The 14,700-nt window shown below is 48.3% G+C and overlaps 1 protein-coding gene across 1 annotated transcript; it reads right to left on the minus strand.

Moving 5' to 3' along the window:
• Positions 1-313: 313 nt before the first annotated feature.
• CSRP2 (cysteine and glycine rich protein 2) lies at positions 314-7,402 on the minus strand. Its single transcript, XM_083819361.1, has 6 exons — positions 7,258-7,402; positions 4,096-4,214; positions 2,617-2,785; positions 1,553-1,685; positions 751-844; positions 314-624 (listed from the first exon to the last, which is right to left on the minus strand). Exons 2-6 carry the CDS (start codon positions 4,205-4,207, stop codon positions 548-550), a joined length of 585 nt encoding a protein of 194 aa, XP_083675487.1. The 5' UTR covers positions 4,208-4,214; positions 7,258-7,402; the 3' UTR covers positions 314-547.
• Positions 7,403-14,700: the final 7,298 nt, after the last annotated feature.

Genomic DNA, 14,700 nt, shown 5'->3' on the forward strand with positions numbered 1-14,700 from the left:
TTATGGTGAGGCTATGTCCCCTCCCTAGAGAATCTACTTCCGGGACAGCTGCTCATTTATGCACACAGCTACGTAAAACCCACCTCTTCTGTGCAGCAGGTGGCTAGCCACTTTCCACACGTGTGATGGTGTGGTAGTCACCACCGAAGGCCATGGCCAGTGCTGCACCTCTCACCTTCCAGTCCTGCTGGATCTTCAGTGAAGATCTGCACCAAGTCCATGCCATTGTGTCTTTACCCCTGCTCGCTGGAGCACCCCAGTAACAGTCTCTTTAATTGCTCGTTCATAGTTGGCAAAGCAGGTGACACTTGGCTTTAGGATACGTCAACAAGCAAAGCTTTATTGAATCGATACACAGTATTAGAAGTGTTAAAGTGTGGTACATGAAGCAAGGAAAAAAGCAGTGCTTTCAAAGATAACGTCTAGAAGTATGGCCCAAGCGCTACAGTAAACTACTATTGGTTTCACAGTAGTTAGTAACATTTCGGAAACTCTTTTCTTGCAGCAGAATCCGAGCAGGGCCGTACAGGTTGAGCGCTGTGCCCCCTCACTGGGCATGAACGAGGGCACCTGCTCCCTGCCCGTAGCCAAATCCTTTGGGGCCGAAGTTCTTTGCGTAACAGCCTGCAAGAGAGAGGAGCGGTAGGGGCTGAGGCTTCTGAAAGTCTCTTGAAACAGGAATAAATTCAGCCTCTGCCCTTGTAACACATTACCTTGAACCATTAACAAATTGTCTTTGTTTTTCCTCACCTTTACAGTAGATTTCTCCCTCTTTTTCAGTTAGGGTCGTAGATTCTAAGCTTTTCCCACACTTGGCACATCGGAAGCAGTTTTTGTGCCATGGCTAGGAGAGAAAAAAAAAAAGCTTAAACACACAGAATGCCTGAATTTGTAAAAAAAATAAAATAAAAAGCTATTAATTAGACGTGCTTGTATCAGTATTGTTTACATGTATTGGTGCAATGAAAACCACTTAGAGTGCACTAGTCACCGATTAGTGTCTGCATTTTTGGGTGGCACAAAGCCCTGGATTCCACACAGTTTACTGCTCAGGGAAGCATTTTGAAAGGCCTGGGCTTGCCCTAATCAATTCTGATCTTGGCTATCAGTCAGACAGCTGGCAGACTGACACACAGTTTTATGTGGTGCTTGCAGAGAATATGCCCTTTCTGCTGAAACATTCAGCCCTTCATGAGCTGCGCACAAAAGGATCATTCTCTTTTCTGGAGGGAGAGGTCTCCTGAACTTTGGTTCAAGCCTCTGGCATGAGAAGGTATTGAAGCTTCATCTCTGAAATCCAAGGCGAGCCCTTGTTACCCAGAATTTCCATTTCAAGTGCTCTTTAAAAAAAAATTAAAAAATATATAAACAAAAATGAAGACTAGATTACTTTGACCATTTCCAGTTTTGAAAAATTAAGTTTTAAGGTGACCACCCCACAGTTGGTTCTCCAATACCTTCTAGATAGCACTCACTATCAGAAGCCTTCATGATATACCTCACTCACTTTAAAGTCCACTTAAGAGAGAAAAAAAAAATCACATTCTCTTACCTTTCCAGCACCTATTACTTTCTCTGCTGCATAAACAGAATCCCCACACCTGGAACATTTCTCTGCACCTCCAAACTTCTGAGCAAATTTTGAAGTGTTTGGATTTGTTGTGGGTCGGTGGGGAGAGGGCGTGCTGAAAGAAAGAGGACATTTGTTTTCTTTTTTTAGTAAAAGAGCTCTTGCTCTTCCTGACAACGCTAACAGTGCAGCATCTAACACACCGTACAGAATACGGTACTTTTCCAGAATTTGAGAGGTTGTTACCACATGCCACTTTTAGAGACATGATGAATTCCAAGACCTTTATCAGGACACAGATTTATTTTACCTTTAGTAAGCTAAAAACAATTGTTAAATTCCTGTCATCAGATCATTTCTGGAACCTGAACTGATCAGTGAACCTAACGCATTGAGCTATGTGTCATTTCTAGATTTGCTCTGGCTGAAGAGCAGGCATCATATAAAAGTCAAGTAACAATTCGGGAGCTTGCATGAGGCCAGTGGCGAGGCATACCTCAGGTGCTTTTCACGTGCTTTGCTTTACAGCAAGAACTTAATCAGATTAGGACTGTTTACAGTTTAATAAACCACTTGGTTTTGGCTGTAATTAAGCACAAATGCTTCTTCATTTACCAATTAAAATTTCATTCTTGTAGCCCCAGATTTGCAGCTGCCTGAATCCATCCCTCCACAAACCTGTAGAGCAGCTGCATTTGCAGCTTGCTTAGGCGAGCACCCCAAGACCCACCAGGGTGCTGACCAGCTGAGGGCTCCTCCGAACCGTCAGCAGGGCAGCAACCCCACCCCACCCTAATCCATATGGCTTGCTTCTTGTGTCCTTACCTGTGCTGACCCCTGCTCTTACAGTGCCTACTCAGAGGCATCGTGGAAGGTTTGTGCACTGTCGGCTAAATGCCTCGCGTTCGGTTATGCTGCGTTCGGTTATATCTTTTGCAGCATTCCTCTCCAAGTGACATGAATTAGACAAAATCCGCCCTGAAAGCCTCCTGTGAGAACAGTGCTGGAGGACAAAGGTGAGGCACATCCCAGCCCGGTTAACTCACCTCTCAGGCTTGATACCTAGTCTCTCTCCCCTGTCCATGTTCAGCGTGCCTGCCCCTTGCCCGTATCCGTAACCTTTCGGGCCGTACTTTTTCCCATAGCAAGACTTGCAGTAAACTTCAGCATCATGAATCGCTACAGTTGTGCTGTCCAAGTTTTTCCGGCAGACCACTAGGGGGAAAAAAGTTAAACAGCCTTAAGGGACAATTTCCAACAGCACACGTAGAAAGCCAGAAGTCAAGGGAGAAGTGGTTACATGGCTTTCCTTGTCCACAAGTCTTCCTATTAGGCTGTGGGATGGCTGGAGATTAGAGGGGGCAGGTTGTCTTTTGAATTAGTGAATTATGCTTAGCCCTATAAAGAGCTCTCCTCCCTCCCACCTTTCCACAGCCATGACATTTAAAGCCTGGAAACTTGCCGTGGTTTGATGAATGAGACCGCTCAGAAACCCAGATAGTGCCGTCAGCAGTTTCCCTTGACAGATGCCGTATAGTAGAGAGCAGATCAGTGCAGAAGAGTCCCCGTCCTGCCCTTTTGGCCAGGGAAGGAAAACCTGAAGGCTTCCCCGCTGCCTGGTTCTGGTTTGGGGCACAGTTGGTGCTGTTTCACAGCTGTCACCAGAGGGGCCTCGCTTTTCTGGCATTCGTAAATCGTCCTTCAGCACAATGTAAGCACCCTGCTCAAGGTTACAGCTGAAGGCAGAACTATTTCCTGCTTCTTCTTAAACCTTCCTTTGTAACCACACTGACATGTTCTCTCAGTCTGCAGCAGCACTGTGCAGTGATAAAGAATTTGGATTGAGGGGAAAAAAAGAGAGAGAGCCCCAAGAATTTTGTGTTCAAAAAGAATTTAGGGTCTTCAAAATATGCGGCGACCTTTGCTTATGGCATTCATTAGCTCCAAGGCTCTTTTTATAAGACACAAATATCCAATAAGTAAATCAACTCGTGCACGTTTGTTCAAGTGTACAGACTTTAACCCCAGCAGAACTATGCACGAAGCTAAAGCAAACACGGAGTCAAACACACTAGAGCCATTGTTTGCCTACAAGTTCCAGGTTTCTTTTAATAGAAACTCCCATAAAAGGCTGAAAATGAGGCAGCTGAGACATCTAATATTTGTGACTGCTGTAGAGCTAAGGAAAAGGAGCATAGGTGCGCCGGGGCTCCCGTGCCAGCACGGCGCGCTGACGTTGTGCTGCAGATTCATGGCAAACCAGACCGAGAGGTCCAGCCGCAAGTGTCGCTTGTAGAGAAGGCTAAATCCTAGCTCCGTCTGCAGGTATTAAATGCCAGCAAGACAAAACAATACCTCACGGCTGCAATGAGGTAAAATTCCCTGACTCGGTCAGGCAGGCTGCCGCTTTGCCAAGTGTTCAAAGTAAATAACGTGACCCCCAATCAACAGCGTGGCCACCGCCGCGACCCCGAGCTAGGCCGGGCGGTTTTGGGGTGGCAGGCCGGGCCGGGGGCGGTACTTACTGCAGAGGAAGCAGCAGCGGTGGAAGCTCCTGCCGTCGCACTGCACCTCCTCGGCGTGGTACACCGTCCGGCCGCAGGCGCCGCACTTGTTGCCTCCTCCCCAGTTGGGCATGGCGGTGCTGCAGGCCGCAGGGGAGAAGGAGAAGCTCGTTAGCTGCGCTGATTGCCGCGTCCTTCGGGGCCCCGGCTCCCCGAGGGTTAGGGTTTTGGGTACTGACAATGAAATCTGCCGAGCTTGGTGCTCCAGGCAAGGAAAACAGAGACACGAATCCACGAGGCACATCCTCCAGTGCCTGCTCAGGAGTTTCAACGTTACATAAACTGGATATGCACAAATTAGGCTTTCATGCACAAGGGCTTTACTGTACCTTGAGCGGACGCCCCCCCAGATGGATGTAATTTCAGTTTCTATGCTTCATTAGCGCTGGGCCTCTCGTCTGGTGGAAGCAAACCAATTGTGCCAACAACGGCATTTTGTTTTCCTGCAGGGCCCAACATTCGGGACGCAGCACAAGCCAAAGCTCAGCTCGCTGGAGGGCCATTTATTAGGGCTGTGGGGGCATTTTGAACTCCCTTGGGATCACGCCTGCACTTCAAGGCCGCTTAAGGGGGATTATTTCCCAGGGACCCCACCGCTGTTACACAAACTGCATCTTTACCAGACAGCTACGGGAACCAAACCCAACTGCTCCAGGGACTGCAGCTGCCCTAAGAGGAAGAGGAACTCTCTCTCGTGCATGATTTGCAGCAGGCCCCGGGAGGCTGGCAAGGAGGGATGGCTATCACTACCGATCGTATCCAGCTACAGCCCTAATAGCAGTCGCCTACCCGAAGCCAGAAGCAGCAGCTCTCCCACCTCAACCTACTGCCCTGTCCTCATGCTGTCACCCCCACCAAATCCCACCCAGCTTGGCCTGCAGCTCCTCTTGCTCCCCAGAGGGTCCCGTTAGGTGGCCTAGGCTAAAGCACCGATGCAGAGCACTACCTTTGGCTTGTATGGGGTTTTCCTCCTCCTGCCGCCACTGAGGGCTACGAGCTTTTTGCCGCAGGGCGGTTTTGCTTGGGGTACACCTTTCCGAGGTGACGTTGCCAAGCCCAAACGAAGCCACCCATCTCACCCGTGCTGCACAAGTGCCTCCAGCCCACGCAGCCTGAGTGCCAGCTCGGCAGCGCGGGGCGTGCAGGGAGGGCTGCACGGGTCCCCAGGGAGACCTTTGTCCCAGACCGGCAAGCAGCCACTCGTGGCATGTGGGAAAATAAGATTAGTTATTAACACGAATTAGGACATCTTTGGTACATTCCTACACAAAGGCTTAAGAAACTTCCTCGGAGTGGCTGAGCGGTGCCGTTTACAGCACCGACACTAATTACTGAGATATTCCTTTGTTTAATGCTTCCATGGGATTAACAACATTACTGCTCATGGTTTAGCACTAATACTCCGACCAAGCTCATAAAATTAGTTTTATGACGTTCACCAGTTTGTCTCTGTCATTCTTGGCACAACCATAGAGTCTAAAAATTAAGATTCCATTTCTTTTATTCAAGTGTTTGGCTGTGCTACCGCACAGCAGCTGACATCAATCATGGCATACAGCGTCCTTAGCTAACGGGAATATAGGCTGCACAAAGCTTTGGAAAAGGAATGTGTTAACTGGAAAAAAAAAATGGAGAAGAGATTCCTTTCCATTTTGTACACTTTCCAAAGCACAAGTGGTAGGTATTTGGTACAAGAACTACTTCTTCTCTAGTTTCCTTTCACCATCCCCATGCTCACGTCCTTTTTTGCATTCACTTCAGCTTAAATTATTTTAATTGCTTTATTAGCAAACAGTTGTCTAATTTCCACACACACTAGACCTGAAGACCTGGATCCGGTTTCCAGCTTCGCCCCAGATTTCCCATGCAATATTGGCCAACACGGGGTGCAGCTCCACCCCTCCTTCCTCGGGGAGACGAAGCATTAGAGGATCTGGCAACCATTAGCTGACTCCAATACCCTGATAAGGGCTCTGGGAATTCATTAAATGAAAAGCAAAAAAGGAACTGAAGTCAGAGCTTCAAGGTGACCTCGCTCTCTTCCACAGAAGAGATTCCCATTTATCCTCCCCGCGACGTTCCCATGACAGCTCGCGTGGGAAGAACGGCAATATTTCTTCGATTATCCGGCAGCGAGGGCTACCCTGAGGCGGCGGTGCCTGGGAGGCACCTGGGGAGGAAGGGCTGATGGTGTGGGGGCGCGCAGGACGGCGTGCAGGCCCCGGGAGGATGGGGCTCTCCTCCGGGAGCTCCGCGGGCAGCGGCTCCCAACCCCAGCGCCCGCACGAAGCCTTCTCCACCCCCAGGAGGCTTTTTGGCCAGTTCGGGCAGGCCTCCGGGGAGCTCCAGCGCAGTAATTAAGCATCCAGATGATCTCACCAGCAGCACCAACATTTCTGACTTTTAATTGCAGGTTTGTTGGCAGCGCCTTCCCTCTGATAAGAGCACCCTGGCTACTGCTAAGCTCGTGCCCAGCTGAGAGGAGGCTACATTCCTCAGCCAGCACTCTCCAAAATGCCAGTTACAAGCCAGGGCAACAGCAAAGTCCTTTCCGACACATTTGTTAATGGGGTTTAAACACCAAGATACCCAAAGCAGACACAGGAGAGACATTGAAGAATTTCAAGCTAGCCCGTTATCCTTAAAATATGCAAAACAGCTTTTGCAGTGATCCGTTCAGGGACCCAGACACACTCCATGGGACAAGCTGAGTGCTGATGGGCATCGAGCAGCCCCACACTGCTCTCCTCATCCCCAGCCCCACCGCTCACCCACAGCCACCCAGCACAGGGCTACCCACCATAGCCAACACCAAGGGAACCCACAAACCTACGGGGACGGGCTATGCACTGCCGGGGGGCTCCTCAGCAGCCGAAGGGGAAGAGGGAAAAACGAAGGGCTTCCCCGTTCAGCTCCCTCCATGCCTCTGCACAAGGCAGGGCTGGGCGAGCATCCCCCAGCCCCACCGCCGGCCGGGCAGACCCCAAAGGGTGCCCCAAAAGAATTCCAGGGATGGGGTAGGGTGGGATGGGGTGCGATGGGAGGGGGTAGCTGCTGCTCCGACGCCCCCCCCTCGGCCCGGTGTCGCCCCCAGGACCCCCTCTCCCCCCGGCCGCCACTCACCTCGGGCTGGGCTCGGCTCCTCTCGGCCCGGCGCGGCCCCGCAGCCGCTTAAAGCGCCGGGGCGGAGCCTCCCCGGCCCGGCCCGGCCCCGGCCCCGGCCCCGCTGCCCCCCCCCGGGGCCGCCCCGTCTGCGGGGGGCACCCGACGGGACGGGGCGAGGGGGTCCGAGGTGTTCCACCGCGGGCCCTGGAGGGGGGGGGGGGGGGGTCAGGCTGCGCTTTAACTCGCCCTGCTCCGTTTTAGGGCGTTTTACCCCCAAACGGCCCGTCTGCGTCCAGCCGGCAGCCCGCCGGGGCCCGCGGCCGGGCTCCTGGGGCCAAAAGCGGCCTCGGTGTTATAAGGGGCGCGGGTGGGGGGGTGCGGGGGTCCTGCCCGGGTCCTGCCCCCGCAGCTCGGCTCCAGGAGCGAGCTGGGCACCAGCCCCCGTGGTGGCCGCCAGCCGGGCCCAGAGGCTCGGGGTGCTAGTAGAAATACCCCCGAAGTGTTGGCCGTGGTTGGTGCTCGGCTTGGAGGTGAGGTTAAGGGAGAGGATCCCTCCAGTTCAGGAAAATAAGAGGCGTGTGAGTCAGAGCAGGCTGCCTGCGCCTACTGCACCAGGTACCTGTGCTCTCTTGCCCAACCAGTCCCGCTCCCAGCCCTGCTGGGACTGCGTGTAACGAGGCCGAGTTATTTACCACGTCTCCTCAGGTAGCCTCCAACGCCGTGAGATTTTCCCTCCCGATAATGTTTCCTAAAGACTGTAAAGAAAATAAACAGCGAGGATCCTGAAGGGAAGAAAGCAGTGCTGCAGTCCTGTTAAGATGTGAACGTATGCAAAGCAAGGAAATGCTCACTGTGATTAAGGGGCCGTGCTGGTACAAAATAAAACCTTCTTCAGCGCTGCCAAGGGAGTTAGAAGACGGTCTGACATGACTATTCTTCTCATGTCCAATATTTAATCAGTCTGTCAGAAACAGAGTAGGTACACGGACTGACACAAATATGTTAGTAAGTCCATTACTGTAGGAACAACGTTAAGGAGTACATTACTACAACCCTCAGGAATCGTGGCTTGGAATGAAGGAAAGCAGAAATGAGAGTGAAAACTTTCACCACATAGTTTATTTTTATTGATGACTATATCTATAATACGTTTCATAAATATATTCAAATAGGCATAAATATATATAAATGCATTCTTATGTATATGTGCATATTTTATAAATATGTACGTAGGTATAACTCCGTACACACACATACTGTATCTCCGCAGGAGATCTGTTCTCTGTCTCTGTCCCTGCCTTTCCCGAGGACACAGTTTGGAACAATTTGAAGACGAAGCCTGCATCTGACCCTCCTGCACCCCTCGCTGTCCTGCACACTCCATCATCCGGTGACCCGAGCAGCCTCCCTGACCCATCGCCCTCCTCGCCACCCTCCTGACACGATCCCATCCTGCCCCACGTTCCTGTCTAACACCCGCTGTACGTTCCTCTTTCCAACCCACTCGTCCCAAATCCCAAATGTTGACTCCCCTCACTGCCTTGCGGAGGAGCTCCTGTCCGACCTCCCCGCCAGGTGCCCCGCTCCTGCCGCCTGCCAGCTTTTTTCTGACTTGTGCTTTTTTGAGCTCAGCAGTTCACAAACAGGTCAGTTTGTTCTGAGAAGCAGCATTTAGGTTCTCAACAACCACTGCTCGTTTCCTCTATCGGTTGGCCAGCTCCGGCATCAGCCTGCGAGCAGGGACACGTGCTTCTGCTTTCTTCTGCTTCCGTGGCCACCTGCACAAAACCAGTCCTCCCTTCCCTTGCAAAACCGACCTGAAGCATGTTTGTCCACTGCTTTCACCTCAAAACAAAGTTCTCTGGTTTTACCTATTCTGTAATCTTACGTAAAAGTTGTTCTGCGGGTTTTGGGGACTGAGTAAATAACCAGGCTTTCTGACCTATTTTCTCCACTTGTCACACATCAGCCTCGAGCCTTTTACATCCACTAAATACCTTCCACTCACCTGGGATTATCTTATCCTTGTTTGATCTTGTAAGTACAGTCCCACGTATCTGCTTACAGCTCAGTCAGTCTGCTCGCTCCCCTGGTAATCCTTGCTGTCATTTTATGTACGTTTTTGTAGATGGTTGGGACTTTACTTTGCAGGGGGTTTGGTCATATTCTGATATAGCTTTTGCCAGACGTATTTTTATCAAAATACTGACACTACTGATAGAGCTCTCTTAATTATGCTCTTGACAGAGCATAATTTAACTAATTTTCCTGTTACAAGAGATTGTTTTAAAGCTAGCGTCAGAGCTTATCATTTACTAACCTTCGAGGTCAGACACCTCTCCAGGTGTTCTGTTGTACCTTGGCTAATTTCTCACTGCTAAACCCACACTTGCCCATAGTAAAAGGTCTTTTTAAATGAGCTCTGTGCAACATCAACTAGTGAAAAACTAATTCTTGCTCAGTTACCTGTATTTGCCCTGTTCTAGAAGGATATACCTATTCAGCTAATTGCTATATCTAAATATTCATGCATTGCAATAATGCTATACATTTATTCTATTGTAAATACAGCAATGATAAATCAATGAAGTTTACACAAATTAATAAATTTGTAAAAAATGCAGCAGACAATTCTAGGGTTTACCAGAGCTGAGATTTTTTTTTTTTTCGAATCAGCTGTTTAAATCCAAAGTAGGGATCTCAGAGACATCCAATATGAGCAGGCTGTGTTTTCATTGATTTCTTTATCGTTGCTCATATTTGAAAGTTATTTTACTTCTAGGAATTTCAGCTTCTAGGAAAAGTTAATTACAATATCCTCATTTGCCTAGAGGTTATAAGAAAGAGCAATTTGGATGTCCAGTAAACAACATGATCCAAGCTAGCTTAATTTTATAAAATTTATAGTTTCATTTTTCTTGACCCACACCTTCATATCAGTGAGACTTCTCAATGTAGAAGTCAATAGTTAGATTTGTGATCCTAATTGAAATATATCCAAATTTTCCTTTTTATGGAGCATGAGTTTTTTAACATCGTACCTGAGGCTGTGTGATTCCTGAGACACAGGGGCGGATACTGAGGGGTTCTCTGCTTTCAGCATTTTAGAGCTAAGAAGTGAAGAAGATTTAAACTCTTAATTTAAAGAACCTGCTTTGTTCTAAGTCATGGATGAGGGAGATGTACGTGCTTCAACATAGGTCCTCAAAGGTATCTGGCTTTTGCTACTTCTGTCTTCTTCTCAAATGCAAAGATCTGAGCCTGGTTTTCATGTGGCCGAAGCAAGTATAGCAAATACCAAGTTATTGGGGTGATGGAGGCGTGCAAGCCTCTCACTCTGGGTGTGCTCCCAAAGTGTCTGGGAGAGCAGGGGAAGGTGCAAGGGGCAGAGGAATACCTGTCCTCTTCTCTGAAAGGAATACCTATCCTCTTCTCTATCCCACTTCTCTGGGGGCTTTGCTTCAAGGACTCTGAGCAGGAGCAGAGGCAGCGGTGGGTAATATGGGTGCTATGGGATTTTAGGAGACTCAGTTGTGGGGCTTCTAAGAAAATCCCTATAGCTCTCTGTTTCGGCTCAGAGTTGCTCAGATCCACTCCAGCTCAGCAAAGCTTTGCACACAGTGGACCCAGTGTGGTCCCAATCTCCCAGGGAGATAATTTGGCTTTTAGCTCACACAGGGCCCATGCACGCTCGCCAGCTCACAACAGCAAGGCAAATTTCTTTTTTGCCTTGAAATGAGCCTGCAAAAAACTTGTCCTAATTTACAGCTCTTAGATGTGGGCTTTCAAAACATTTTCAATTAAAGTCATTCAGGATGTAGGAGCTGATAAATGCTCGTGAATTGTTCGTCTCCTCATTAAGGAAATATGAGTGGGGTGAAGCTTTCGCTTTGGGGAAGTCTTTATGAAACAGGGCAGAGAGCTCCCAGTCACACGCAAAGCCTGAGCCTCGTGTGAGACTTTTGTAGGTTTGCCTAAACCCGTAAAGATGAAAGGAGCACATGGGCTGTATGTAATCCCAAATACATTGAACGACGTAACACACAGCATAGGCTCTTGGGACTGATGCTATCAGGCGACAGCGCTGTGAAAACCCAGCAAAGTATTGAAGTTATTATGTTCGGGTCCTGAGGTTTTGGACGGTGGTTTCTGAGAGGCCTAGCAAAACACGGACTCTATTCCAGATGCCAGCTCAGCAGAATACTAGTACCTGCACCAGTAATGATGTCACCTTCCTGGCAGGAGACATAATTTAGGTTGAAAGTATTGATTTCTTTAATAAAGCTTGATTTATTCACAGGACGCTCACAAGGCCGGATTATCCCTCGCGTCTTGCCATGGAAAAACCTGCAGGCAAGAGCTTCGCTAATCTCCAAAACGTACAAGCTCCGCTGCTGACTGACAGGATTTCATTAGCACAGGACAAAATGTGAGGACGAACACAGCTTGTTCCAATAATGCTGTTCCTGACTTTGAGGAGGGCAGGGAAATGTGTTTAATATTAGAGGGGATAGCCAGGTGGGATGGTCTGACTTTGCTGCTCTCTGAAAGCTTCCCAGCCCCATCAGGCTGCTGGGGGATTTGCCAGGAAGATGTAACCCGGATAGCAGAGGGCAGCCGTGCTTAATCCATAACGTGAACGAGCAACGGTTAGGCTGGACAAAGAGCCCAGGTGATTTCTTTCCCCGTCAGCCCCTTCCTGGGTAGTGGTGAGGACCCGGAGCCCTTCTCCAGCCCAGCACTGCTGCATGTCGCTTCTGGTCCTAGTAAAAGAAGCGCAGAGGTGCGTTTTGCTGGGTGGGATGGTGATTTCTGCCCCCGGCCTGCCTGACAGGGAGCAGGGCTGCGGGATGGGTCGTGCCACCTGGCAAACCTACCCAGCCTCAAGGGGAATGAGTATTGAGTGCGGCTGGTCTGTAGCTGCTAGCTGCTCCTGTTCTCATTTAGCAAAAAAGAGCATCAGACTTCCTTCAGGATAAGGCCGTAATGCCTCATGCCTGTCTTTCACCGTGTGCTTTAGGAGGAGGCGAAGCTGAGCTGTTCCCATCGGCGCTGTCTGAGGAGGAGAGAATACCTCACGAATTAGATCAGCTAATGCTGATTATTCGTTAATGGAGTTATCATCACCGGGTGGAATATTTTAATGGCCTCTGTCACTAAATCATTTATTAGAACGTTGTTTGTGGCACTGAGGGATGTGGCTTAGTGATGAGGCTCGGTACGTCAGTCTGGTGGTTGGACTTGATGATCTCGAAGGCCTTTTCCAACCTGGATGGTTCTATGGTGATTCTAAGAACCAGAAAAATAGGCAATATGTGGAAATCGTGACTGTGCACAGGGGCTCCAGCAGCGGCCCCCCTGATCACTTGGCCTTCCTGCTCCCCCCCGTGCCTGTCCTCAGCCGTGCCCTGTCCGTCTCGCTGGCCAGAGCATTAATCAGGGTGCACATCTAAAGCCGACTGTGCAAAACTCATCTATAGTGGCAGTACTGGCTCTGGCCGATCATACAGCTGCGTCATCAGCAACAAATCATTGTAAGGCACTCTGCTTTTCTGTGGTTTCTTTGGATAACAATTTACGACCTCCTTCCGCAAATAGTGAGTGAAAACAAGCTGTGCTTAAGAAGATCACGTTGGCTAGTTATTGTACATCACGCAGTCTTGGCAATCATCCCTTTTTCTTGGCACAAATACAGAAGTGCTAGGATGCTACAGGGTGTCAGGGCCTCTGCTGTATGGTGCTGATGGTCAGCTTTCAACATTTGGCTTATTAATTATCTTTAATGCCGCATTCAAATTATAATGGCCACGGTCACATAATGATCGTCCTGTAACAGTGTGCAAATGGTTCTTTAAAATACAGATCACTTTTGCTGGTGTAAAAAAGGCAGTGAAAGAGCCTAGAGGACTTCTAGAGATCTCGTATCACTTGGAAAAGAAAACTCAACTTTAGCAAAAGGAAAATTCCTTGGTCAGGAAAAAGTCCAAACGAGTTACAATATTTTCCTTAACTGGATTACAAATGTCACCTTTGGAATACACCCGAAAATCAATTATGCTCTTCTTGTTGTGCTGCCAGTTTGTTTTTACACTTCACTGAGCAAGGCTGTGAAACAAGGTTGTTGTGCTCATTGATTCCACTTTATGTTCAAAGGCAGCTTATCTTTCTAGATTTTGGGCAACAGCGATTTCTGTTTTCTAACATAGATGATGTGGTTATCTGCATTAACTTCAAAACTGTGCAAATTGGTATTGTCTCTCACAGGGTTATTTCCAAGTTGGGACATAGATTCTTCCATGCAATTAATTAAAAGATGCATTGCATGCGAAAAGAGGTAGCGTGTATGCAGGTCAGAAAAACAGCTTGCTTAACCTAAAAGTTAAAGTGGGAGAAGACATACAGAAGTTGAAGAGGAGGTGATTGAGATTTATTGACTGAAAAGTAGGGATTGCAGAGAGGTGTATATTAAAAAAAAAATGTTTCTGCAGGTTGCTTTGTAAGTGCAGATGGGGAGAACATGATGAGTAGCACAGAAAACATGAAGCCTGGATTGAGAAAAAGAAACAAAGAGAGCAAAGAGGGGAAATGTGTAAATGGGGGAAAATGATGAGTGGTACCAAGGTAAAGTGGAACGGAGTTAACAAGGAAGACAACATGCGATGTCCCAATGGAGAAGGTCTTTTGGATGAGATCAAAGAACCAACATCTAATGCTCTGTGAGACATGAGACTGATCAAGGTTTAAGGACAGTCGTCAGTGTGAGAAAAGTTTTGGTAGCAGGCTGAAATATTCTTACCCCAAAATTCAGAAGTTTATTAACTCCAGACTGGTTACTAGAAGCAGAACTATCTTTATTTTTGTATCCCTTGCAAGTCATGGTACTGGTTTTGCTCTTCTGTCCAAAGATTCTTTTTCCCTGCAGCAGTCCATAAATGTTTTATTTCCAATGTTCAAAAACTTTAATAAACAATTAATTAGCTGGTTTTTTTTTTTTTTTTGAGTTAATGGTGTTGGGTTTTATTTCCCCTTACCACCAAAAAGCTTCTTCCCCTAAGTCAAAATAATTTGTAAATGTTTTTTCAGAGACAGAATTTCAAGTCAGAAATGTATATAGCCACATATATGTATGTATATGGAAATACACACATCACCTCAATGACGTGTGGGTCATTCTTAATCCCCGGTTACTCACGTTATTGTTCGTCCTCTACTATTTGTTCTGCACATTTGAGCTCAGTGTGAGTACACACCGTCAGTTCGACATAAATCACCTGAACCTTTCCACTTTGAATTGAGACACCCGCAGTTCTCATGTTTGGCAGTGCAGTTTAGCAGTGTGCTTTGCGCACACGTAACAGCCCGGGCGATGTGGCTGGGGTTAGGGGAGAGGAACAACAGCAGAAAGGGCTTTGGTAGCAGCTTTCTGGTGGGGCTGGCTGATGGTGCCCTAGGACCGCCGTG

Source organism: Anser anser, assembly GCF_964211835.1.
Source record: "Anser anser genome assembly, chromosome: 1".
NCBI lineage: Eukaryota > Metazoa > Chordata > Aves > Anseriformes > Anatidae > Anser > Anser anser.